The sequence below is a fragment of the Gopherus evgoodei genome, chromosome 16 (assembly GCF_007399415.2).
Source record: "Gopherus evgoodei ecotype Sinaloan lineage chromosome 16, rGopEvg1_v1.p, whole genome shotgun sequence".
Lineage (NCBI taxonomy): Eukaryota > Metazoa > Chordata > Testudines > Testudinidae > Gopherus > Gopherus evgoodei.
Genome location: NC_044337.1, coordinates 15330818 through 15358600, shown reverse-complemented (window position 1 = coordinate 15358600; position 27783 = coordinate 15330818). Strand labels below are relative to the sequence as shown.

The 27783-nt window shown below is 54.4% G+C and overlaps 1 protein-coding gene across 1 annotated transcript in view; it reads left to right on the top strand.

Annotated features, from left to right (window-relative positions):
• Positions 1-3077: 3077 nt before the first annotated feature.
• Positions 3078-27783, top strand: part of FIBCD1 (fibrinogen C domain containing 1) — a 34683-nt gene continuing 9977 nt past the window's right edge. Inside the window, exons 1-4 of the mRNA XM_030536030.1 lie at positions 3078-3179; positions 12277-12753; positions 15114-15273; positions 18633-18769. Coding sequence (XP_030391890.1) covers positions 3108-3179; positions 12277-12753; positions 15114-15273; positions 18633-18769 — 846 coding nt within the window. The 5' untranslated portion in view covers positions 3078-3107. The remainder of the gene's footprint in view (positions 3180-12276; positions 12754-15113; positions 15274-18632; positions 18770-27783) is intronic.

The following is a 27783-nucleotide window of genomic DNA, read 5'->3' as shown; positions in this document are numbered from 1 at the left end:
TCAGTAACAAAGACATTAATGGAGACCCTGATATTCTGTACTAATGAGGGCCACGGCCATGTAAGCCCATGGCTAGATGCTTTGTCATTGATGTCTTTATTGCAAGTGAATTAATTAGACCTCCAGGTGCCAGCCTTGTTTCTATTGTCTAGAAACAGGCAAAATATGACATTGTTGCAACTAATGTTCTAGTCTGCACATGTGTGTAACTGATTAACATGGAGCGTGCAGCAAAGCAGATTGAGAACTGCTGAGGAGAGAGTAGAACAGCTGGTCAACTTGCTTTCTTCTCTCTGTAACCTACCCTGGAATCTGCTTTCTGTGCTTACATTCAAGTTAAACACTTGGTGGATAAAACCCAAGTGATTTCTTTGTTATATTTCAACACCCCACACTTCCCTTTACCCTCCTCCAATCCCCACTCTTACGTTCTGGTTGAAAATCATGGGCCTGCTTGTGAGCTCACTTATGCTAGTGTAAATAAGGCATTACATCCCTGAGGCCAGTGGCATTATCCTGGTGTGGAACTGGAGTGAGATCAGAATCAGTGCTTGTGGGTTTATACGCTGCAATGCACCGGAGAGCTGTATTTCCCTATCCCTGTCCCACTCACTTGGAAATGTGGCTTAGTGCTTAAAACACAGGCCTGGGTTCCAGAACACCAGGGTTTGCATCTCACCCTGGCCACCCACTTGTTCTGTGACTCTGGCAACTCTCTGCCCCTCCGCTTCCCCATCTGTAAGAATAATATTTATCTACTTCGCAGGAGATCAGGAGGCTTAAATAACATGTATGAAACCCACTGAGATGCAGGGGTGGGGGGGAAGGGCTCTAGAAGGGCAAAACGTTATTGTTATTCTGTGCGGTGATGCACTGTGAGAAGCATGCAAAGGGGAAATGGCAAATAAAATCATACCCAGTAGATTACCTGGCTCTGTCCTGCTGGCTCGGTGAGAAGTGGAAGGTGCTGCTGCTTTGGATGCTAACCCTAGGCCTCTCCATCCGGCACACTGTGCAAGCTTCAAGGCAGCCCCATGCTCTACGCATGACAGCTCAGCTGCCCCGCGGTTGTTTGGGCAAGTGTGGCGTCGCTTCCCAACACCTCTGAACCGTAGTTTGGCTCTAGACAGAAATTTTGCAGCACGGGCCCATCTCCGCTTGTGGCCCCTGCTTAGGCAGCACCTTGCATTCACCACAACCCCATGGCCGCAGGCGCCCGCATCTCAGGCTCATCTGCTATTGTGTGTGGTTCACAGAGAGGCTGGGACACAGCCTGTCCCACGCCCCAGTACTGGACCTAGAGCAGAATCCCCATCAGCTGAGGTGATAGCAGGGCTTGTAAACGCTCTGCGCTGCAGTCATTAGAGGGCGTCGGAGTCACATCTTTCAACAGGCCTGCCACTGAGGACCATGCCCCACCATCAGCCAAGGAGCTAGTGGGAGCCAGCCTGGAGCTGGGGGAATGGAAAGCACCCCTCGGTGGGGGTGGGGGCTCTGTACCATTCAAACAGAACAGCTCGAAGGAAAAGGCAGGGGAACTGCACAGATGCAGTGACCCCAGTAAGCGAAAGCTTCAGCTGTCCCTGGTCACTGCTGCTGCCTCCACCCTATCCATCAGACCGGGCAGTGCACCTGCAGAGTCACCCCCCGCCCTCCCAGCACTGTGCAGGGATACTGGGGGCGGCAGTGCCCCCTACTGAGTCAATCCCACTCCTCCCTGCAGTGCAGCACCCCTTAGCCTCCCTGCTCACCCCTTCTGGGCACCTCTGCCCCTGGCCTGCAGCTCTGGCGCCTCTTGGCTGGGTGGCAGCCCCTAGGGACAGGAATCCTGGCACCCGCTGCCTGGCCTGACGTGCAGCCACCTCTGGGGAGCTGGGAGGGAGGCACTGCCTGCTCCACCCCCCTGTGGACCGGGGCTGGCCGCTGAGCTGCGGGGCAGGCTGTGCTTCGGGGGGGCTGCAGGCGAGGGGGTGCCCCGGCTCCGCGCTGGGGCTGCTCCTCCCAATGGCAGCAGCTTCCCCGCTCACCGCGGCGGCTCGGGGGATGCGAGCGGCGGGCGCCGGGCGCGCTGCCCTCTGGCCGCGGGGCACCAGGAGCTGCCAGGGCTGAGGGCAGGTGACAGGCTGGGGCGCGGGGTCTGGCGGGAGGGTGGGGGGGAGGCTTGATTGACAGGTCCCTGCTCCCTGCTAATCCGCCGGAGCTCTGCGGCTGCCTCGCCGGCCCCAGGCATCTCCCAGCCGGCGGCACCCGCGCTCGGCCGGGCCAAGGGCAGGGACCGGGGCCGCTCCGCGCTCCCTGCTGCAGCCGCAGCTCCTGCCCAGGGGCAACGGGATTACTGCGGGCGCTGCCTGCCCTGGGAGAACCCGGGGGGGCAAAGGGGTAGAAGCCGGGGGGAGGGGCAGGGCAGAGGGGTAGAAACCGGGTGGAGGAAACAGGCAGAGGGGTAGAAGCCGACGGGGAGGGAAGGCAGAGGGGGCAAGGTAGAGGGGTAGAAGCCGGGTGGAGGGGGCAGGCAGAGGGGGCAGGGCAGAGGACTAGCAGCTGGGGGGAGGGCAGGCAGAGGGGTAGAAGCGGTGGGGGGAGCAGGCAGAGGGAGGAGGGAGGGCGCAGGGCCCAGAGAAGGGGCAGAATGGGGCTAGTCCGGCAGATTTAGGGCAGGGAGGGGAAGGAGGAGAGAGGATCGGTCCAGGCTCCCTCCCCCCGCCGCTCGGGTCTCTAGTCTGGGGAGCGGGGCTGTGTCTGTGCCAGCTGGGGGCTGCTCTGGGCAGATCAGTGGGAGGGAGGGAGGGAGGCGAAGTCCCCCCCCCCCGGCTCCGGCAGGGGAGGCGCAGGAGGGCGGCGCGCCGCCAGCCCGAGTCCGACGGGAGCGGCTGGCTGGGCTGGCGGGGAGAGCGGGGCGCTGGGCTGGTGCGGATCCAGCCCCGAACGCGCCGCAAACTTTGTCGGACGCTGCGCGGAGCGAGCTCAGGGGCTCCGCAGAGCGGCCCGGCCGGCTCCCGGGGCTCTCTCCGTTCCCGGGCCGGGGCGCTCCCCCAGGGGCGCGGCTTCTTTCCCCCGCCCCCCCTTTGAACCGGACTCGCTCCAGTCCCCCTTCCCTGGCCCAGAAGATGGTCAACGATCGATGGAAAGACATGGGGAGAGCGTCTCCACTCGAGGACGGGCAGCAGGAGAAATCCCAAGTAAGGAGCGGGAGCGGACGGGTGAGCCAGGAGAGAGAACCCAGGGGAGACTGGGTTCCCTCCCCCTCTCCCCGGAGCCAGACAGCGCCCCCAAAACTTCCTAACACCCTGTGGGGCCCCCTCTTTGCATAGCGAAGCACCCCGGGTTACCCTGACCCCCCCAGCCGCGAAGGGGGTGAGGGTGCCGGGGTGCCTGCTGGAGAAAGCGGCCCCGGCAGGGCTGCCCAGGCTGTTTTGGATGGCAGGCAGGCTGCATGTTCGCTCCTTGGAGCCCTTGGGGAACAGGCAGGAACCGATGTCCCTGGCGGTTGGCAAGTTCTCCCTGAATTATTTAGGTTATTTATTTACAGTGAATGTCACATCATGCTCTAGGAAAGTAACCGGGAGTCGGACAGGCAGCAGGTAACTGCGCCCGGCTGCCCCAGCCTCCTCTCCTTAGCTAACTGCTGCACCTTTAAAACACCTCACTCACTTTTAAGAGAGGATGTTTGCATGTCGAGTCTATGCTGGGGGCAGATCTGGCCCTGGTAATGTACAGACTCTCCCCACACCGTCCCCTGCTGGAATAGGCAGGACCCTGCCTGGCTGCTCAGCACGGCTGAGGGGGAGGAGGGCTTGGGGGGAGGTGACTGTGGTGAAGGGGGTTCATACAGCAGTGCCCTGCACAGATGTGGGGGGGTGTGCTGGAGCCTGCATGCACCTCCCCGGAGGGAGCAGTGTCATAGCCTTGTGCATGTCCAAGCCAGTGTGTGTGTACACACAGGAGAATCCATGTGCAAGTCAGGAACACAGCCTGAATATATGTGTGCACACGGCAGTCTCCATGCATGTTCTGCCACATATCCCAGGGTGAATGGACAGGAACATGCATGCAAGACTGTGCGTGAACGTGTGCATGTAGGTGTGCGTCTGCCTGTACTTGTACTGCTGCGGGGAGTCTGCATCATGCACTGCATGTACCTGCACAGAGCTAGAACACAGCAAGAAACGAACCTCCAGCTGATCCTTCCGAGGGAAGGGAAAGAAGCAAAGAGGGAGAGCTGGGGAGGCTGAGATGGAGGGGTAAGAGACCCAGCTCCCAGCAGGCTGGGCAGTGAGGAATCACAATAAGGAACCACAGAACTCAGAGCCATGTGGGAAGCCCTGACAGCTGGGACGTCAGCTTCCCAAACGTACCAAGGGAGCCGAGTCCTCAGCCATCCTGGCACAACTGCTTCCCCTTGGCCCTGTCTGCCATTGGCTACCCAGCCATGTGTGATTTGGCGGGAGTGGTAGGAACGGATGTGACCATGGGCTGTCTGAGGATGGGGGTGGTGGTCCGGGTTCCCTAGGGACAGCTGCTTTGTTCTTCTTCACCTTCTACATTTAAACATCCAGGCCCCAATTACCCCGGATGCCATCCCCACGTCAGCAGCTGCCAGTCCTGAGGGCTTCTCATCCCCATCAGGAGTTCGCTGCACCAACTTTCCTTTCATGCCCTGGCTAGGGTGAATACCACAGGGAGAAGCCTGCCAGGCCTGGGGCCACAAGGGGGAGAACTTCTGTCCACAGCTCCCCTCCTGTTGTACCCCACGTCCCAGCACGCTCCTTGCAAGGTAGCCAGAAGCATTATGGTCTGGGCTAGAGCTTTCTCCGCTGGCAATAAATGAAGTTTCCCCTAGGTCAGGTTGAATGCTCAGCACATGTGAGTAATACAGAGAACTGGCCCAGTTCCCCACCCAGGGTGTTCACTGTATAACAGAACAATCTGTGGAGTATGAATTAAAGCTGGGCTTTTCAAAGCAGCCTAGGGGGAGCCGCATGTCCAGCTCACACTCAGATTCAAGAGGAGTTGAGTTTTAGCTGCCTGAGATTCCTTTGGAAGCCACAGCCTAGCTCTTATTCATCTAAACCCAAGCAGACTGTTTTGTAGAGCAGGTCTCCTACCATCTGCAGCATCTCCCCAACTCCCAAAAGAGCTTTACGGTGTATAAGCACTACCAGGCAGGCTCGGGCTTATACTGGATTACGGAGAAGAGCAGTGTAAAGAGATCGGGTGGCTAAATTAATCACTGCTAGGCCAGTCCCCAAGGGGTGTTGAAATGAAGATCCAGTTCAAGATGAAATTTGAGATGGGGGTGGTGTCAGCCTGGCGAGGGTGGGAGGGATAATAGATGTAGCTGCACCACTGCAAACCTCTGCTGTTGATCCAACGTCAAGCAAGACGTGTTTGAAACCTGTGTAGACAAGCAGGTCATACAGAGAGGTTGGTTGCAGAAGGAAGGGGCTGCTGCGGACAAGGCTCTCATACCACTGGTGACAAGGTTGTGGGAAAGGACAGAAGAAGCCAGCCGGAGCTGGGGAGGGGAGTAGGAAAGATTTGTGAGGTCAGCTGGGGGCAAATCCACAGATGGTCTCAAAAAAACAAAACTGAAGTAGCCCTTGAAGTGAGCAGGGGCCAGTGGAGTTGTTTGGAGGGGGGCTGATGGGGTCACGCTTCTTGGCCCCGACCGTATGAGCCTGGGGACGTGACTCCGGGCTGATCACAGGCGGTACATGTTGCCCAGATCCCAGGCCACTTTGTTTGGCTGAACACAAGAACGTTGGCATATAGCACCAGAAGGGCAAACACCGCACCCAAAGGGCCCTGTTCATAGTCACCGGCTGCTAGACTGACCTAAGGGGATGTGGGGGGAAGGAGAAGGACCGATACTTGAAGAGGACGGTGCTCCCATGGTGCAAAGTCAGCTCTGTGGCCACTCTGGGTTCAGGGGGCATTTGGGGGTGGGCCTGGGCAGGACAGACCCATAGCCTAGCTAGTCAGGGGTGCCAGTTAGCTAGGCTGGGGGCTGAACTAACCGCAGAATGAATGAATCTCCCTCCAAGAGAGTAAAGCCATAGTCTGTGCTGATCAGCTTCCCCTCTAGGTGATCTGGTTAGGACATGGGAAGAGAGGACATCCAGATGCCCAGAATAAAGTTGTGGAGTTGGGGGGGAGAGGGGCTTGTTATAGCCAGGCCCCTGTAGGTGAAGACTGGACGATCGCGCTGACCCTGAGCACTGCTCTGTCGTGGCACAAAGGGGACATGTGAAGCTGGAGTATGAGGCTATAGGGTGTACAGGAGGAGGGAGGAGAACCCAGGAGTAGGGGGCTGCCTGGGGCAAGGCACAGGAGAGCAGAGGAGAGATGGGAGAGTGTGATGGGAAGGGGAATCAGGGATTGTAGGGGAGGCGAGGAGGGGCAGTGCTCTGTGCATTGGCTGCGTATGGAGCATGGTTTTCATGCTGCATGATGCTGCTGTGATTGGTGTGTGTGCGCATGGTGAGGACCGCCTTAAGTTGGGTAGTGTCCCATCGCCCTGGTGACTGATAAATTAAACAGTCAAGAAGGGTGATCCCCCAGAGCCAGTGTTGCTGGTCCCCCATCAGAGGATCTGACTTCTAAGGAAACTTCTGAGCATCTTCCTCGTCCTCTGCCTGATTCCAGCTCTTCTACCAGCTGCTCTCCATTGTCACTCCCAGAGGTGGCAGATACACCTGCTGCTGAGGTCAGAGAAGAGCAGCTGCAGCCTCCCAGCCACCAAATACAGCCTGTGAGTGCCTCTGCTCTGGGTACCCCTCCGGACAGGCTTCTTCCTTCCCCTGACAGGCAGCTATAGAACAGCTGCATGCGTGTGAGGCAGCATGCATTCTGTGTGGCGCTGCGACCCTCTTCCGGCACTTGCTCACATGGCACACCGGCTGAGGGGGGCAGGGCTGGAGGACTCTCTGTGCTCCAGGGCAAAAGGTCCCAAGTGCATCTTCCATCCTGCTGCTGGTGGGCATGTGTCTTGGCAAGCTGTGATCTGACTAATGTCCTGCGTGTCTGTGAGCCCCTAATTCTCTCTCACTCAGCATGAGCAGAACTGCTGCAGGGCTCTTGGGCAATGGGGCTGGGCGGAATAGGCAGTATATACAGGCACTGCACTAGCCTTTACTGAATTGCTGGAGTACAGCCCTTTGCAGAGACAGGTCCTGTAGAGGGGTCCTGGAATCGGTTCCTGGGAGTCACCCTCTTCGGGTAATCTAGGCCCTTTGGTGCCATCTGGCCCTTTCCGATGGTTTCCTCTTCAGAATCATCTTTGACCCAAGGATAAGAGTCAGTCACAGCAGGATCTGGGGGGTGGGAGAGGGGAGACCCTGAAGGCAAGGAAACCCCTTCTGCCCTCACATGCTGGCTGAACACTGCCTGGCATTCACACATCACACTCAGAGTCTACTGGCTGCCTCTGCCAGCTGAGCTCCTGGGCTGTCTCCTTTACTTCCCAGGCGGACGTCTACTCTTCAGAAGGGGACAATCCCACTGGCTTGTCTCTATTGTGTATTCACCAGCAGCGGCTTACGAGGCAGAGCGTGAGAGAATGCAGAGGATCACACACGCCTGCTTTGGTGACCCAGCTCCCACCATAAGACAGCCAATCTGCAGCTCCAGCCGCAGTGCAGTTAGTTAGAGGGGTTGTGTGCTGGGCCAGGCCCCTGCTGTAGCCTAGGAGCCCTGCTCATTAACTCAGAAGCCAGCCTCTCCACTTGCTGTCGCCTCATTTCACCAGTTGTTCAATTCCTCCATTGGGCAAATGTTGATGGTTGGAGTTTGACATTTATCTGACTTTCTTTGCTTGTTTCTATGCTTGTGCAGTGCACAGGAGTGGCAGCTGTAGCTGTAGCGGGGGGAGCGGAGAGAACTTACTTGCACGTTTCACAGTGACTTCTGTGTTGAATTTTGCTGCTTTTGTCTTTATTTGACACAAGCAATTGTCACAGCAGTTTAGATCTACGCAACTCCTGATCTGCTATTTTGTTTCAGCCAGTAGCCAGCTCCAGCTGCTTTAGAGTAAGGTAGGTTCACAGAACAGTCATGCAAGTGAAGTTCTGTTTACAGAAAGCAAATTTTAGACCCAGAGTTTCGTTACATCAAGAGTCTAAATATGTTCTGCAACCGACTGGGCAGAAGTTAGTTTACAGAGGTGTGTCATCCAGTCTGGGGCAAGAACGGCATTGTGTGACTTAGGCAACCAAACGCGCAGCTCAGATGTTTAAAGGAACCCCAATCCATAGGCCAAAGTCCATTCACAACAATTCTGTGAATGTATTTGCTAATAACAAATAGTCACAAGCAGACTTTGGCTTTTATAGAGAGAAAAAAGGGCAAAATGCTCGGAAGAAACCAAGGTCACATGGCAATGACATTCTGGGATGGAGCGGCAGTGTGCCGAAGTATTCCTGTAGTGCCATAAATAGACATGGCATCAACAGGACAGAGCTAAGGCTCACCCCCTGCTATGAAGAACTTAGGCAACATTGAAAACCTCAGCCCAAGGGATTTGGACACTCCATCCCCATTACAAAAGTAATGGAGATTGGGCTTCTAAACCCCTTAGGCGGCTTTGCAGACATCAGCCTTGATGTAAATCAGACATGGCACAGGCCTGTGGTTGAAGAAGAGAAGGGCCCGTGGGTTACTGAAGGAAGACAGATGACTTGGGAGAAACAGATGCAGACAAGGAGACTTAAAAACTCAGGGAAGCTGGATCGCAGGTCCCCTGACTGCGAGGCGATTCCCAGCAGCCATTGCTAGCCAGGAAACAACCAGGAGAAGGTCAGTAGATGGAGGTGGCAGCCATCCGAGTCTGATCCTGTATTCAGGGGCTCTCTTTCAGGAGCAGGGGTGCCGGGGGAGATTTGGAGCAGCCAGCATATTTTCTAGATCCCAAACTTAATGTCTTATTTCTTCCTTCAGCCCTCTTTTGGCAGCGTCAAAGAAACAGAAGTGATGGCTGTTCAGTATTGCTGTCGATACTTCAGGGTGTGCGGCGTCGGAGTCATTTGTATTGTGCTAGAATAAGGCAGTTGTCTTGGCAGCTCTCATGGGAAGCAGCTGTACCATTTAAATGAAGTCTTTAACCCCTTGGAATTGCCTGGCAGACCAGGTGCCTGACTGCATCCGTAGAGCTGCCCCCCTGCTCAGTTCCGCGGGATGTGCCAACAACCTGGTGACACGAAGACAGGGGCAGCAGTAACCACTGGCATCAGGAGGGACGGAATGAAATGAAAGGGCTCGTGACACAGTAACATTCATGGCAGCTGTACCGGCTGTTGCAGAGATTGATCTGTGTTGGTGCGTAAGTTTAAGCACATTGTTGCTGTCCAGCCAGCACGGGGAGCACTGCACATTGGGTTTTGTAGGCCTACATAAAAATTTGCCAACTTAAGCGATTTCTTAGCGTCAGCTTGGATTTTTTCCCCCTGAATCTAAGATCACATTGCTAGGTAACAGTACCAATGTGAGGCAAATTCTGTCGGACTTTGAAAATGGTCATGAACTCAGATCTGGCCTTTCTGTAGTCTCCAGATGTGCATGTCCTCGTCTGTGAAGGAGAATTTCTTCTTCCCCTCCATGCAGGGCAGGGGGAGAAGCTGGTGTGTGGTCTCAGTGTGCCCCTTGAGGAGGCTGGAAATTGGAATAATGTTGGGAAAAGCTGGAATATCTGGTTTTGCCAATGCAGAAGTACTTGGGTTTGTCCGAAGGCGAACTAGACTGGTTGGTACTCGGGTTCCACTTTATAGGAACTGCCAGGTATATGGTCCAGTCACCACCATTGCCAACTTAGTTAATAGTTTGGTATGAGCATGGAGTGAATTAGGGCTGGGAAGGATGATGTGAAAGCAATTAGGATTTGCTGGGGGATAGGAGGAGGCATGGAATTGTGTTCTCTTCCTCGTCTTCCATGACAGTAAGATCCCTTTATAGTCACAATGATTTAAATATGTCCTAGGCAGGTCACCTCTATGGATGACATGCATGCTGTCTGCTAGCCCTTCAGATCAAAACCTACCAGAGATTTGCCTTGAGTGAACACTTGTTTTGTCCTTTCGCTTTTATGTTCTCGGGAAGGATGAGATGAGGCACTTGTATCAAAACCTCGTCTGTTTTCCCCTTTGGTGAAACAGTTTCTTCTTTCTGCAGTGCTCAGTCCCAGAGTGGCAAGAGAGGCTCTCTTCTCACAGCTTCTTTCCTTCCCAGAATGTGATCTATCAGTCAAAGCAACACTCTGATCCTTCTTGGAGAGAGAGCTAGAAAAGAGGAGAGAGCGAAGAAGCAGCGCGTCTCCTGTTTTACACCAGCACAGCTCATGCAGCCTACTGCTGCTTGATAACAGGCCTTGTGAGAGGCACTAGTTCATAAGGCATCTGCCTTGCCCGTTTGCAAGAGGTGGTTGTTAGTCTTAACTGAATGGTGATAATTGAGTCCATTCCAATGTGTCTGCCGTGGCTCTTGCATTTGGCCTGGGACATGAGAGGTTAAACGATCTTCTACCAAGGGGAAGAAGCTAAAATTCTGCTTTGCATTTAATTGGACAGCTAAAGGTGAACCACGCAGCAAAGTCAGACACCATCTTTTAAGATGTGTAAAGATGGCCTCCAGTTTTTCCTCTTTGGTTTTTACATTGGAAATATCAGGCTTTCGCTTCCTTCCTTTCTGTTGGCAGATCTTGCTGAGATCTTCGGAGGACTTGGGTAGTGATTTCAGGATGGGTTGAACTAAACCTCCAGATTCAATCACCATTAAATACTGGGGGAGGAGGAGGAAGAGTTTGTAATCTGGACTCTCTATTTTCCAGATTGGACCTCCATTTATCTGTGGTACCCCATGTCCAAAGAGCTAACTCCTAGACATAATGGGTCAGATTCTCAAGGGTCTGATCCAAAGCTCCTCCAACTCTAAGCAATGGAAAATGACCCCAAATCCCTCTCCTAACGTACCCAAATCTCTCACAGCCCAAGTTATGCCTTGATTTGCCAAACTAACCTGAACTGTCCTCCCTGAAGCAACAGACCTCTGCCCGAGGTGCAGGTCTGCCTTAATATGTTACAAACGCAGAGTAAACATGGTAACCTGTTTTCTCACTGAAAGCCTGCCTTATTGTCTTTGACATATTTCTTTTTAATGCACAGAAAGCTGGAGTCTGTGACGAGCATGTGGCTGCCTCTTTAAGGTGGTCCCTGCAGACTGGCTTCCCACACAGCCGAGAGCTGGTGTGTTTCATGTCTGCTGCTTTGCTCTTCTTTGGGTGGATAAATCCATCCTGAATTCTGTTGCGAGTCTCTGAGAAGGAAGGAGTTATTTTTGGCTGGAGGTACTGGGAGGCCTCCGCTCAGTCTTCCATGTACTCATCCAACCCACAGCTTGAGTCACCTTAATGCAAATGGCTGCAGGACCCTGAATGAAGGGTGGTTGAAAGAAGGTGTCACTCCAGATAGACATGCAGGAGAGGACAGTGCCTGGGAAATCTTTGCAGATGCAGCAATTTTTGTCTCGTTCCTGGAGAAAGTCGTCTTTGTCTCTTTGAATATGCAACACTTTCCCAGCCCTCAATTCCTTGTGACAGCTGCAGTTGGGGTCAGAGGAAAATCATAGCCTCAGTCCTGCAGGTGTAATGAAAGGGGGAGGCAGCCAGCAGGAAAATGGGGAGCTAATGCACTCACGACTGGCAGCCAGCTGATGGCAGGGCAGAAGGGAACTGGCGCTAATGGGGATCAGATCTTTGTGCCTGGTGATAGATAAAACCTCCCTGCCTCCCTCCTGGAGCAGTTTGCAAGGACCAAGAGTCCTGCGGGTGAATCCAACAGGTATCGCGGGGAGAACTGACACAGGGGAAGAGACAGCTCAGGAGGAGAGAGACGCTGGCTGGGAGGGAGCAGTCCTTCGCCTGTGGGCTGCACAAACTGCCAGGGGGCAGAAGGCATATGGGCAAATTTCTGAGCTCTCCAGCCATCTTAGTGCCTTGGTGCAAGGTCCAGTAGTGCAGGCTTTGCTCCTGGTGGGGGAAAGAGGGGCAGGAGCATTTGGCCCAGAAGGAAGGGTGAACCATCCCATTCATCTCCCCAGCAGATTGCAGGGAAGGGTTTGGTTAGGAGTTTCATTAAACCTACAAGGCTGAGGAAGATATCTGAATGGGGACACAGTGGGATGGGGTAATGGAAGGGAGGGGTGTCTGTGATCTGCTATACACGATGCTTAAACCCTTCTAAATCTGCCACTTGGGCCAGAGAGTTCCACTAACGCTCTCTGTCTCCTCAGAGAATGAGCTGCGGCTACATCCTGTGCACGGTCCTCCTGTCTGTGGCCGTCCTCCTGGCCGTTACTGTCACCGGCGCCATCCTCTTCATGAACCACTATCACACCCCTGTCACGGAGTCCCCGCCCATCATCAGCACCAACCCTGAGGAGGCCAATGCTCTGGTCACCATCGAGAAGGTGGACAGTTCCCGCATCAACATCTTCATTGACCCCAACTGTCCGGACCAAGCCGGCAGCTTCACCCGCCTGGAGGGCTTCCAGTCTTCCGTGCTGCGGGCCGTGATAGACCATGACACTGAGATGAAGTCATCCAAGGGGCAGGAGCGGGCCCTGCTGGTCACTGTGGCGGATGAGGTGGCCAAGCTCCTGACCCACGCCACTCAGCTGAGAGCCGACTGTGACAGCCTGAAGAAGGGGCACAACACTATGGGGCAGGAGCTCAATGCCCTGCAGAATGAGCAGGGGCGGCTGATACAGGTAAGCGGCACCTGCCAGTGCGGGCGGTCACCGGCTAAGGCCTCCAGGCATTGCCCAGGCTGGCAGACTGGCTGACTGCAGCACGGAGCCAGAGACTGGCTCTGGAGAGGGAGCGTAACAGCTCAGTTTGCAGGATTGTCCAGCCTAAATAATGTTAGCTGGAGACTCTGGGTGGAGAAGGTGTGGTGAAGTCAGAACTGATCCCTGGGCTGCACACAGGGCTCCAGTGTCCTACAACCTCCGGGTTCGCCATCCTCCTGCCAACGGGCACACATTGCAGGTGGGAAATGCGAGGCTGGGCCCTGGTACCACTCTCACCCACTAGAGACCAGCTGCAGAGAAGACAGCCATCCACCCCATCATTGTAAGGCTAATGCCACATGCTGCTGGCTGGGGCAGGGAGGCATTGTGGGGGGGCCAGGGAGGGAGGGAGAAAGCAGTGCAACTGGATGATTCAAAGACTCATTGTATCAGGAGGGGCCACTATCTCTACCACCTTCCACTATCCCTACCGCCTTCCTCCTAGACGGACGGCGGCACCACATGATGAGCTGGCCATAACTTTTCTCCATCTGCAGCCCTTCAGTTCCTCTTCCACCCTCACCGACTCCCAGGAACACCCCACCCCTCTCCTCTCAGTCACCTCCTCCCTTTGCGCAGTTACGCAGCCAGTTGCTACTTTTCATCCCGGCGACGTGGGACTCTGGAGAGCTGGGTTCTAATCTCGGCTCTGCCGCTGGCCTGCTGGGTGATTGTGACGCTTTGGAGGTTCACCCAGGCCAGTAAGGCGTTGCGTTACCGCCTGCCCGGTAACCCAGGGGCCCTCTGTGCTTTGCAGCTTTGGCTCAGAGCCCTGGCACCAGCAGTCTGCTCACAATATAGTGGCCTCACCCTGGCTTCCACCAGCCTGGTTACTCCTTGCAGGGTAACATCAACAGGCCTGAGGCTCTCCCAGATGATCTTTCCTGCAGTGTCCAGTTCCTCTCGTTGGACACTCACAGAAGTTATGAAGTTGACTGCCTCCAAAGCGACAGAGCCCACTTCAGCCTGGCAGTTACCTGTGGATTGCACCCCTCAGTTTAACACAGTGGTTTTCAACCTGTGGTCCCTGTTCCCCAGCAGTGCGACTCCTCACACACACACACTTCTGAGCCAGAGGCTGACTGTCTTGTGATGCTTGGGTCATTTCAGGGAAGGCCAAACATTCTGCAATCTGGCTGCAGCAGGGCACAGCTATTTTTAAACCGACCAGGAATCCTCTCTCTCTCTCTCTCTCTCTCTCTCTCTCTCTCTCTCTCTCTTTTTTTTTTTTCTCCTCTCTAAAGATGCCTTTTATCCCCTGAATGGTAGACACGGGGTCAGGAGCTACAGCAGGTCAGAGTTAATCTTTCAGATGTGCTGTGGGCTTGTCTGGGATTTGCCCTCATCATTTGGCAGAGGCCAGGCCCCACTGGGTAACGACAGAATAACTCCATTTGATAGCCTCAGTATTATTTTTAAGTGACATTAGTGCCCTGATCCTGCTCCCAACAGGAGTTTTGCCATGAGCTTCAATGGGAACTTTCCCAAAGTTTGTTGGGGTTTGGATCCCAGGTCTCAGTCTGGGCCCGGCTCTGTGCTAGATGCATTTTAAGGCAAAATCTGGATTCTGCGCCAGCCGAATTCACCTCAAACAGATTTTGCACTGATGTAATATGAGTGCATCACTGACCATTCTGCAGCCCTTTTCATCCAAGAGTCGCAGCACAGACAAGTCCTTTACACGTTCAAAGCACTATCCAAATATTGATCAATGAAGCCTCCCAACCCCTTGTGAGAGGCAGGGGAGTGGTTCATTATCCCCATTTTACAGATGGGGAAACTGAGGCACAGAGCACTGAGTGACGTATCCCTAGATCACACAGCGAGTCTGAGCTAAATGTAGAACAAAGAAGTCCTGACTAACCACCAGACCACTGTCACTATGTATAGAAAATATCATCTGGGCCGAGATGCCAAAGTCCAGAGGATGGAAATGGAAGGTTTGGTGAATGTCATTCTACATTCAGTGTTTGCGGCCCCACTCCTTTTAGCCTGGCATTTGGGGTGAGGACTCCCCCTCTTGGCAGTAGGAAGAATGGCTTCCAGATGTGGTCTGTGTCCCTGTTCCTAGGAGGCCCGCCCCTTATTGGCAGCAGACTCTCAGGGGTACAGTAGGTGAAGTGATAGCTCTGGGAGGAAGCACGTTGCATTACGTGAAGAGATCAGCCCACTGGACCCAGCCAGGCTCAGCACCTGCCTTTGAGGGATGCATTCAACGCTGCTGCCCGCCGTGTCGGAAAGGGTGACTCACTCAGATCATTTGTCTTCTCCCCTCCCAGCTGCTCTCGGAGAGCCAGACCAACATGGCCCGGCTGGTGAGCTCTGTCAGCGACGTCCTGGACACGCTGCAGAAGGATCGAGGCATGGCCAGGCCTCGGCTCAAAGCCGACCTGCAGAGACCTCCAGCCCGGGGAGCCCGGCCCCGGGGATGTTCTAATGGTGAGACAGCCTGCTCCTCTCCTTTCCTGCACTTCAGGCTGATAACCCTAGGCAGAGGGGAAGAGAAGTGACATTACTATGGGCTTCTTCGCAGACCATGCCAGCTGGGAACCCACAATGTGGTCAGGGCAGTGCAGAGACTCACCCCACTTTGTAGTGGTCCAGCAAAGCCTGGCATTTCCCAGAAGGCTGCTCTGGCTCCATGACCCTGTTCTGCTGTGCAGTGGAGGCACTCGGGGACACAGTGCAGGGAGTGAGCCCACGATCAATGTTCCAACCACAGAGCCATGGCCCAGTCAGCCTGTCATTGCTGGACACTGCAGCACTGGTGCCTACGGGTTGATGAGCTGGATGGGCCTGGATCTCTCCTGTCCTCAGTCACCCAGGCAGAGACTATCCCACCTACAGCTCCCACATGGGGCACTCAACCCAGCAGAGCACAGGGGAGTTTCTTTGCTGTGTCTGCTCTAGCTGCCAGATCCTGCAGAGAATGGGGCGGGGGGATGCCCACACACAATCTGATTCGACTATTTCTCTCTCTCTCACACGCGCACACACACCCACTCCCCAGCCCAAGACAGGGTGACCATACATCCCATTTTGGTTGGGACAGCCCCTTTTTTAAGCCCCGGCCATCCCGACTTTTTTGGCAAAAGTGGGCATTAGTCCTGTTTGCTCTTGCCAACTTGATCAGTTAGCAAGAGCAAACGGGACAAATTACCAGGGGAGGCAGGGCTCAGAGAGCAGGAATGCCAGCCCCAGCCTCGCCTGGCACGGGCAAGCAGCGACACCAGCCCTGCCCGGGGAGGAGGGGGCAGGGCTTGGTTGAGTGGCTTGAGCCAGCCCTGTGGGGGGAAGGAGGGGGAGGTGCCTCAGGCTAGGCCCATGCGGTGTCCTGTTTACCCTTTACAGAAATATGGTCACCTTGGCCCCAAGACCATCCGGAGCTCTTCTGAGGCGCTCCTCCTCAGAGACGATAAAACCAAAGACCTAACTTCAAATCCCCAGGCCTCTGGGCTGGCTCCACAAACACGGTCACATTGCTCAGAAATTACCCAAGCCCCCCCCCCCGCCCCCAGGGCAATGGAAGGCAGCTCTCCGACCCATCCCCACTTGCACTCTCTTGCTGCTGGATGCAGGTCTCCTTGCTGATAGGGAAGTGTAATCACCTTTAGCAAATCAAGCATCAGAGAGACCTGGGTGTCTCCTCTCTACTGCCTGCAGTGGAAAAATATTCCTGGGTCCTAGCTACCCCTGGAGCCCTTCTTTCTTGTTGTAAAGGCCCAGGTAACTTCCCTGTACTGGGGACACTGAGATGTGTGCCCCGTGGGGCTGCACATCCTATCACACACGCACCTGTATCGTAGGCATGGCCTGTTATTAAGGTTGTCGGACACTTCCCCGAGAAGATCCGATTTTCAGTTGCTTAGAACGTTGCCAAACTTCAACCTTTTGGGCCAAAATTTTCCACACCAGGTGTCAGCCTCAGGCTGAATTGTTTTGGAAAATTTCAACTTAAACAGTGCAGATGTTTTTGAGAATGAGTCTACAGAAAACGTACACCGTGCTGCCCATGTTTAACAAAATCCTGTTGACCTTTTTTTTGAAAAGCTCTGGCATCCTCCTGCTTTGCAGCGGATACGTGAAATTTGGCAGGGGTTGGATCTTTGTGTCAGACATGTGCCTTTTGCTTGCTGCATGAAAAGCTGCCACAATTTGGCCAGGTTATAAACCTTTGACAAATAAGTTTGCCTATGCTCAGTCGAGACTGCTTAGATTTTAGCAGCTAGCTTCTCCAAAGAGTCTGTTCACACTGAGAATGCGCCATAATGCAATTTCCCTGCAATTGCTGCTTTAGTGCTGGTCCACCCAAAGGACAACAACCTACTACTACTACTATCAGTGGCTCAGTTAGCTCAAGTGGCAGATCTATGCAGCAGATCTAAAGGTTCTAACCCTGCTAATGAACCATGTGAGTGTCAATATGATGCCACATGATGGAATTTGTCTTTTCAGTTTGTTTTAAACAAACAAACAAGCCAACCAACCAACCACACACCTAGGAAATTTCCCAACATAACTCAAATAAAAGACCATTATTAAGGTTGCAAAATGAAGCATTCAGACCTTAGGAAATCCCACAGTTAAGGTTGCCTGCGCAATGGCTGACATTGGGCACCCAAAATCAGTGCGTACTCTGTGCCTCAGCTCCCCGTCTATAAAATGGTGATAATACCACCCGCTTGCCTCACAGGGCTGTTGTGAAAGTCAGCGAATGTTTGTGAAGCACGTGGATACTATGGTGATGAGTGCCCCAGAAAAGCCCAGGAGGAAGTTTATTCTGCTTTCACAGCAGGGTGAATAGCGTGCAATAAATAAGGCCTGGGCCATATGCTGAACAACAAAAAGAAATATTGAATAGCTTCTCATTACGTGAGTGCCATCCGTCCTGGGCACGTAATGAGGCAGCAAGGTCCTATGGAAAAAAATATGTGCTCATGTAATTAAAGACCGTATCAAACTGAGTATGCACAAGGGGGTCACAGTAAGGACACCCAGGCAGCTTTAATTCTAGGGTTTCCTGATGCTGGAGCACTTGACTTTGCTGTCCTACTAGTGCTCTTTTCACCAAGCAGTTGGCGTATGGTATACAGGGCCGTGCAAATGCCAGCAGTTCTGTTTCGAGATTTTGAAGAATTTCAAGAATTTGAACTTTGGCTTTGTTCTGAATCACACTGAAACCTTTGAAATCCTCAAAGGAAAATTCTCCCTTCCCAAAAAATTCAATGCGGGTTTATCGAAATGTTTCAATTTAAATTTCAACTTTAAATTTTATATTATAATTGCATCTGTACCATCATAAACACACAAATATTGTGTGCGCTATACATATACATTGTGCATACACACATACCTCCCCGCCCCGCACCTAGCTACACTGCACTCCCTGCGGGCACCCTCTCTCCAATGCAATACACATGCCCTCAATAGCTGTGGGAGCAAGCAGCCCCTTCTATTGCACACATCTGCCTGGCAGGGAGGCCTCGGTGACATGGTGCTGGGAGTGAGTGTTTGTGGTGGGTTAGCCATGGCTTTCCAGCACGGAGGCCAGCAGGCTCCCTCTCAGTGCTTTATTACTGCCACGGATGGTCCCTAGAAGTCACTGAGACCTCAGCGAGGACGCTGCTTGCCCGGAGCCTAGGAGGAAAGAGAATGAGATGAGAGGTGGCTGAGTGGGCCGTGAGCAGCCAATTAGATCAGGCAGCAGGGGTGAGAGCCAGAAACCAATGGAGAGGCTCTAATTTAAACAATTAATTAGCCTTGCGTTGCTCTCCCTTCCCTCCCGTGCCACGCTCCAGGCTCGCGGCCCCGGGACTGCTTTGACATCTACACGAGCGGACAACAAGAGGACGGCATTTACTCCATCTTCCCCACTCATTATCCCTCAGGCTTCCAGGTCTACTGTGACATGACAACGGATGGCGGGGGGTGGACGGTAAGTCAGTTGCCTGCATTGTTGAGTCACTCTGATATGGGGAACAGCACTTGTTAAGGCACTGCTCTGCCAGCCTACGAGATACCCTGCCAAGTAACGGCCCATGACCTCCTTGCATGGTGGGGCAGGAGCGATGGCACAGAAGAGATCCCAAGGGCTGTGCCCAGAGGGGAAGGGAGAAGGTGGTTCCCTGTGCTTCAGCTGGACACGTGCTGCTGGTACATGAGGGGCACAGTGCTGAAGGTAGACAGATGGTGCTGATCGGTGACGGGGCTCCGTGAGGGTCAGCTGTACTTCAAAGGCCCTGTCATCTTGCCTGGGTTTAGAAGTCACTCCGTATTACTCAGTTCCCATGGTGGGAGTGTAGGGCTCTGAGAAGTTGGGCAGCCCATCCATATCCAGCTCCGTCGCATGGACCAGTGGGACTGGACATCTCAGTAGAACAACCCAGGCACCCCTCCTGGTCTCCTGCCCTCGGCTGGGCCAAAGACAATCCTAAACCAAACTCTCCCCTGCTGTTCTAACTCATGAGAGCTAGATTCAAATCCCAGCTCTGTATCAGACTGCTTCTGGGACTTGGGAAAGTCACTGCATCCCTCTGTACCTTAGCTTCCCTGTCAGCGAAAGGAGGGCCATATTTCCTTCCTGCCAGCCTGCGTCTGCCTTATCTTGGTAGGAGGTAAGCTCTTCGGGGCAGGGGCTGGCTCTTAGGGTATGTCTACACTGCAGTTAAACACCCATGGCTGGCCCGTGCAAGTTGATTCGGGCTCACAATGTAGTGTAGACATTCTGGCTCTGAGACCCTCCCACCTCAAAGGGTCCGAGAGCAGTGTAAAGTTCAGTTAAACAGCCCTTTAGCCTGACCCTAACCCATGGGCCAGCTACGGGTTTTTAATTGCAGTGTAGACATACCCTTACTGTGTGTACAGTCCCAAGCAAAGTGGAGTGCTGATCTCCGATGGGGCTAGTGTAATCGAGAGTGAGTAATCAGCTGCAATGCAGTGCTTGGAGGAGGGAGGGAAAGAGAAGGAGCAGCTGGACCCGGCTGCCATTGTACAGATTGGGGGTTATATTCTGCCCCATATCTGCATAAACACATAGGGTAGCAGGAGAAGACCGAGCATTGAGTGGCCAGACCAGGCAATGGAGTCACGATTCCTGGTTCCAATTCCAGCTCTGCCACTGCCAGGCTGGCTGAGCACGGGTGAGTACCTTCCCATCTCTGTGCCTCGTTTGCCCAGCTGTAACATGGCCATGATGGTTCGCCTGCCTCGCGGGGCAAGCCTGTCTGGAAAGTGCTTTGCCACTTTCAGATGTGGGGCACAAAGTATGATCAGCTGAGACACACCAAAGAGTCTCGAATGGTCCTTCTCCTCAGCCCCTGGCATGGCAGGGCCAGGACTCTGCCAGCCGACCGAGCAGGGTTGAGCAATTCAGTGAGCACACTCCCATGGCAGGACCGAGGAGGCAGGAGAGGCTGGCAAAGCAAGCGTAGGATGAGGTGAAATGACTGATCAGGAGGAATGGAAGAAGGAAAGCCGAGGTGAGGAGAGACAGAAAGGATGTTCTCACTTAACAAGCACATCTGAGTACTCTTGCTGTATGTGTAGCTTGCGGATGGTGGTGGAGGATCCAGAAAACGCTCACTTTTAGGGCTCCACAGCTAAGCTTTCCGAGAGAGCACGGGCAGGAGAAGAGGGTCTGGGTGGCAGCGATTGGGTGTGGAACAGAGCATGGCCGGGGAGAAGGGATGCAGACAGGCTTGGGGGAGAAAATGGGAGGTGCAGCCAAGAGCTGGCAGCCTCAGGCAAAAGGATGAGTGAGGAATCCTGATTGGATGCGGATCTTTCCTGTGGATCGATGGAGCCGAGGCCTCAGTTCCATAAAGCATCAGGAGAAATTTGCAACGGTGCCTGTTGCAAGGCTGAACGTTAACGACTGCTGAACGTTAACGGCTGCTCTCCCTCCATCAGATCCAATCTGCCTCAGCGCCATCCTGACACCGCTTGAGATTAGAGACCTGCCAATGGGAACTAGTGGGAGACTCACTCCTGGGCTTTTTTCCCCTTCTCTGGAAAAGAAGCATGAGGAAAATCTGGCCCTAGGACCCATCCGTTCTCATCACTCCTAGCTCCACTAGCCTGGCCTTTGAAACTCACCCTTCACAGGGTCAAACCAAGCCCGGAGCTTGCCCAGTTTTCTCTGGCATGCTGAGGGGCCCAGGCATGATGCCCAGAGATGGCGCCACCTTCCCTGACACGGTGACGGGCTTTGCTCTGTAGCCTCCCGATACTTAACCCTGCCTTTCCTGACATCCCGAGGGACCTGTGACACTGCCCAAAGCGGGCCCCACATTCCACATCACCTTGAGGGGGCCAACCCCACTGCCCAGAGCAGATGCTACCCACCGCCAACCAGAGCACGCTAAGGGCTTGTCTACACAGTGACGTTTACTGTCACATCACTGGTCAGATTATGTACATGAACCAGTATAATGCCAATACATTCCCCTGAGATACAGGGAAAAGGATTCCTGGTTCACCCGTCCCTCACACGCTGTCAATAGGGGGACGCTGGGGGGCCTGCCTGGCTCACAGACAGGGCAAGATTTCACTCAGAGCCAGTGTGGGGAAGCAAGCCCCCTATAGGCAGTGTTACTGGCTGACGCAGGCTCCTGGTCACCCCACAGTTCAGCTGGCCCTGCACTAACTGCTGAAGACTCTCCTCACCCCATACCCTGTCTTATTGTCTTTATGGAGTGTGACACGAAAGCCGCCTAATCCCAACAGCATGCAGCTGCCAATGACATGGAGCTGGCCAGCTAAGGAGTCAGTAGGGAGAGACCTTGGAAAGGGCACACACGAGGGGAGGGCAGTGAGACTCAGCCAGGGGTCAGGTGAGGCAAGGCTGCCCTCACCCCTGGCTGTGAGGTGAGGAAGGAGGCCAGTAGGGGAGACACCACAACACAGTCCCCAGGCTGAGACTGCCCTGGAGAGGCCTGAAAATCCTGGCTTGGCCTTCCCCGAACGCCTCCTCACCCAGGCTGTGAGGACAGACAGGGCTTCCCCAGGTGTGAAGTGGCACCTGCCCAAGAAGGCGCATTACTCGGGGCAAGTTTAAGGCAACCCAGGAGAGGCAAGCCGAGGCCAGGAGATCTGTCTCAGAGATGGGCTGCGGGGGACGCTGCAGTTGGGAGCACTTCGGGTTGGACTGGTGAGGGCTGTGCCCTGGGTGGTGGGAGAATTGGCTGCGTCTGAGCCGTGTCCCGGTTAGGTCACGCTCGGCTGGCGAGCCAGCCCCTTGGCACCGGGCTGTGAAATGCCCCTCCAGCTGGGTGCCAGAGGAAATAAACCCCACGATCTGATGCCTGTAAGCAGCTTTCAGCAGTGGGGGAGGGAAAGGAGCTTAGCTGCTCTGCTGTGTGGAGACCAATGTGGTTTGCAGCATGTGCGGCAAGTGCCTGGCTCCTCTGGGGAGCCTAGGCGTACAGTGGCCATCAGCCTCGGCTCTTAGTGCAGATCACAGCGGAGAGCCACTACCATCGTGCCATTGGTACAGATGGTGAAACAGGCACTGAGCAGGCAGGCCTGACTTTCAGAGATGCTGAGAACACAGCACCCCACTTAAAGTCAGGGGGAGCTGCAAGTTCTCTGCACCTGTGAGGACTAGGGCAAGGGGCTTACCCAACCTCACACAGCCGGGAAGAGAACCCAGGAGTCCTGACCACTGCACTCATGGTCAATTAACTGAACCATACTGCCTGGTAATATAACCCCCAACCACATGGTCGGGGTGGATCCCGGAGGCTTCTGGAAGGGCAGCAGGGGGCCAGCTTTTCAAGAAGAGCTCAGTACCCAACCTGCACCCCGTGTGCCGAGCTCTGCTGAGGATCCCTGCCTGAGAGCAGCGTTCCTGTCAGCCAGGCCCTGCCATGCCCGCAGTGCTCCGCTGGGAGCCAGAGACAGGCAGTGCCAGGGTTTGGCAGGGTCCGTGGCTGAGGCAGGACTGTTCCATGAAACACGAGATGTTAGTGCGTCTGCCTGCTGGGGCGCTGGGTGGGAAAAGGGGAATTCCTCGGCCTGGAAAGAGGCAGCTTGGGAAGGGGGTGAAGAGATTGAGGGGGATTCCCTGAGGAGATCTGTGCGTGAGGCCCGCAGAATCTGGCTGCCAGCCCTGGCTCCTGTGGGAGCAGCCGCCTACTGGGTGGAATGAAAGGATTAGCCAAGCACCATCTCCAAATCTGTCCCAGTCAGTGGGACCAGGGCTGAGCTGGATACTCAGTGCTGAGGGAGCTAAAGAAAATGATTTAGCGTCAGGCTGCATCAGAGCTTCTGCACCTGTGCCAATTACTTCAAAGAACCTCCTGGCTGGCAGGATCGGGACCTATCCTGCCACTGAACGCCACCATGGTCCATACCAGTGGGAAGAGAGGAGACCAGCATTCACCACCCCATGGGAGGAAGTTTTGTCTAGTGGTTAGAGAAGGGACTGGTAACCAGGACTCTGGGGTTCACTCTGCCATTGACATGTTGCGTGGCCTTGGCCAAGGCTCTTCCCCTCTCCATGCCTCGGTTTCCCCATCCGGGGCTATCCCTACTTGGCTATTGAAGGTTACTGAACTTTGCACACTGCTGGTGTCAATGACGAAAGGTGTCAGGCTCAGCTGGAAGCAGGGGGGCGTTGTGTGGGGGCGTTGGGTCCTTGGGGTGTTGAGTCACAAAGGCTGCAGTAAAGTCACAGGCATCACTTGGAGTTGTGCAGCCTGGGATTGATTTTTTTCAGCTATTCCTTTTGACATGTGGGGATATTTGCATGTGGGTGGGTGGACGTGCTGGCAGTGGCTGAACCAATTTCACTGGAGACCTGTTGAGCTAAGCCCTGGGTTGTATGCAAGGCTCAGAGACAACAAAGACCAGGCCGGCAAAGAAATTGGATTCCTCCAAGGCCCTAGCCCAGGCATGCTAGTTAGCACATCTCAAGGACGTGGGGCAGGCCAGACTAGAGGGGAAACCAATCCCAGCCCACTAGTCCAGGCCAGAGGCTTTCACACCGTTATCACTGTCTTCCAGTGGCCCCTGGGGCCTTACCTGCTACAGCCCAGTCAGTGCTGGTGCTGACCTGGTGTTTGACTGGAGAACGAGGCTGCCCAGCTGCCTTCTGCCATGTGTCTGGTCAGATGTATAGAGCGTGGACGTACAATAACTCGCAACCTGCAGCAGAGTGGGTCAGATTTACAACATGAAAAGGGAGTGTGTGGTCTAGTGGGTACAGCACTGCACTAGGATTCAGGGGACCTGGGTTCTACTCCTGGCTCTGCTACTGACCTGCTGGGTGACCTTCAGCAAGTCACATCCCCTCCCTGTGCCTCAGTTTCTCCTTCATCTTCCCTGTATTGTTTATACTCTGCAGGCCAGGTGTGCCCATCCCCTAGCACAGTAGGGTCCCAACCTCTGCTGGGGCATCTGGGTGCTCCTGTAATAAAAGAGTTAATAACGAGGACTGTAACATTCTAAAAGGGCATCTGCTGGAGGGGAGAGGCCCAAACTTCTCCTGGCTGCAGTAGGAGCCAGGTATTTACAAATCCCAGATTCAGATGGACTCCATGTTGTTCTCTCTTTACATGTGCCCCTCAACCATTACCTTCCCTCCACAACCTCTTGGGTGTCCCGGGCCCAGAGCTCTTCTCGTTCATTGGTGCGGATTGGAACTGGAATGTAAGATTTCTTATCTGAGCATGGGGCGTAGCATTGCACTCAGCTGCATTCAGCAACTGCACCAGGCTCCTGGCAGGAAGTACCTTACGGGCTGACCCAAATCCTGCTGCCTGGGCAGGTGACACCCCCCCCCACCTTTGATTAACACCTCTTGTCATTTGGTGGAGTAGCAATCCTATGACTAAGAAGGTTACCCAAGCAGGCCTTCAGAAAACTGGACTGCTACTTACCTCCTGCCTTGGAAGCCTTTGCAAATTCTCTGAGAGCTGCTCAGCTCCAGGTCTCCTTCAGGGCAAGGGCTTCGAAGGAGAGCCTGCACCTTGGGGGCAGGCTGGTGTCAGAGACTCAGTCACACACAGTGCACCAGGGAAGGGCCTGGAGCAGCAGTGTGTGGTCTGGGACTCCATCAGATCCATTTCTAGCACACTGTCACTCCACCCACCTGACACGGAGAGCTCTGGGCACAGACCAAAACTAATCAACCCCTCCCCAGATTCAAGCAATGAGGAAGGGGATCTGGTTTGGACGGAGAGGGAGCCCCCCAGGGATGCTGGGCATTGCTGTGCTGCCAGTGGTTTGGGGCACGGTGATTTATTTATCTCGCTGTCCTTCGCCCAGGCCCTGCTGCAGCCCCTGGAGATGGTGCTTTGCGCACCAGTAACTCTGCAGTGACAATCGAAAGGCGAGCGACTCCAGGCAGAGAGGGTGACAGTAAGCAGGAAAGATAAATATTTCAGTTCTGACTTTAGCGGGAAGGAGGAACAAATCCTTTTTGCGTAAGAGGGGGAGATCCATATTTTATGAGATGGAGAAGAGCAGCCACGGAGCTGCTGAAACTACAGCAAATACTGTGCCCCCCCACCACCTCCCCACCCGGCCTGTTTGCTGCCTGCCTGCCTCAGGCTGGAGAGACCTAGAGCAGCAGCAGCCCCCCACACCTGCTCCATCTCTCCCACACATCTCAGCCTGCCGTCTCCCCTCTCCCCTGGCTAGATTTCCACCACTCTCCTCAGCCCCCTGCTCTGGCTTCAGCTGCAGAGGAGTCGGTCTCTGTCCTCGCTAAGCTAGGAGTGGACATCTCAGCCCCTGAATCCTCAGTTCTGGGTACAGGAGCCAGCCACATGCTGTCCCTCTGTGCCCCACCCATGGCAGCACCTCACCCGAGAAGGCTCGCTGTGATCTGTGCTCCCACGGCAGAGACCAACATGGACACAACCACAAGCAGGGCACGGACTAATACTCTGTACTCAAGTAGCCGGTGTCATCTAAGGATCTCAAAGTGAGGGGGAAACCGAGGCACTGAGTGAGTACACGGCCAATGGCCGAAGCATGATTCCCTTTCCCCTACTCCAACCATTAGAAACTCTCTCCTGGATCTGAAATAGAATCCAGACTCCTGCCTCCCAGGCCCCTGCTCCAACCAGCAGCAACTCCTGCTCTGATCCACAATAGAACCCAGGGGTTCCTGCTTCTAGTCCCTTGCTCTGGCCACTAGGCTCCAGCACCAGCTGTCCCCACAGCAGCGATGAATCCTGCTCAGGGCTCCAGAGGATCAGGAAGGTTTATTGATCCCCCCCCCCCCCGGTAGTGTTTCTCGAGAGAGCTATGCGTGTCGCTAAGCTGCCAAAGCATCTCTCTAATCGCCGAGCCCTCCTGGGGCCCTGAGCTGGTGAAGACGGGTCCCTCATGCTGCCCTAAGCAGCGCAGAGGCAATTGGCCTAGTTACAAGTTAAGGTCAAAGCAGATTAAAGGGGAGCCTCATGGCTGCCTCTGCCCCTACTCTGCTCCCTCCCTCCACGCACAGGATCATGGCAGCCAATCAGAGCTGACATACCTCCTGGAAATCAGCTTTGGGCCCCTTTCCAGCCAAGCGGCCTCCTCCCATCAGCTGAGTCTGACGAAAGCCCTTTTAAAAGGGCTTAACTGCAGCTTCTCAAGTGCTCAATGCAAGGATAAAAATTAAGGCTCTAATTCTAGAAGGTAAGTACAGCATGGATCAGAGGGAGAGCTGGCCACCTTTTCCAGGCAGCTTCCCCCACCCCCAGGCCAGCCACACGTCACCCTTAAGTCAGGCCTGCAGCCCTCCGAACGCTAGCTTACAGGGTCTTGCTGGAGAAGCCTGTGGTGGGGGTGATGCATGTCAGTGGTGTTGCATCAGTGCTGCCAGAAACACGGCCAGATCAGCTGGCATGAAGTTACCCGTCAGCTCAGGGTGAGCCCTGCAGGGAGTGCACATGAGCTGGGTGCGCAGCTAATGGCCAAAATGCCCAGCATTAACCCAACCAGCAGGCACTGCTGGGGCACCCTTCGTCTGAGGGCCAGACTCCCTACCAAGCGACCCCGATGGCCACCCGGAGTGACTCTGGATTTACACCAGGGCATGCAAGGGTACAATCTGATCTCGCATCTCAACCCGCCCCATAAAAAGGGGCAGCTACATCCCACAGATGTGGGAGCTCTAAACCCATAGACTTTAGGGCCAGAAGGGACTAGCATGGTCAGCTAGTCTGACCCCCTGCATATCGCAGGCCACAGAACTTCACCCACCCACTCCTGTAACAGACCCCTAACCTCTGGCTGAGTTACTCAAATCATGGTTTAAAGTTCAAGTTACAGAGAATCCACCATTTACACTAGTTTAAACCTACAAGTGACCCGTGTCCCTTGCTGCAGAGGAATGTGAAAACCCCCCAGTGTCTCTGCCAATCTGACCCGGGGAAAATTCCTTCCCGACCCCAGATATAGTGATGGGTTAGACCCTGAGCACGTGGACAAGACTCATCAGCCAGACACCAGGAAAGAATTCTCTGTAGTAATTCAGAGCCCTCCCCAGCTAGTGCCCGTCACCAGCTGTTGGAAATATTTGCTGCTAGCAGTCGCCATTGCAAGCAGTCTAATTACACCATCCCTTCCATAAACTTATCAAGCTCAGTCTTGAAGCCAGTTCAGTTTTTTGCCCCCACTGCTACCTGTGAAAGGCTCTTCCAGAACTTCACTCCTCTGACGGTTAGAAACCTTTGCCTAATTTCAAACCTAAACTTGTTGATGGCCAGTTTATATCCATTTGTTCGTGTCCACACTGGCACTTAAATAACTCCTCCCTCCCTGGCATTATCCCTGTGATGCATTTAGAGAGTAGGGGACAACTCACCATTGTGCCAAGGCCCCTTTATACCACGTTGATGGGAACCCCCCCCCCCCCGCATAAAGGGGTTTGGCTCACTGGTGTCTGACAACTGGAGCAAACGCTGTCCTAGTCCTGGTCCCAGCATCTGGGATGGCACAGGCCTTGGGGAGGGA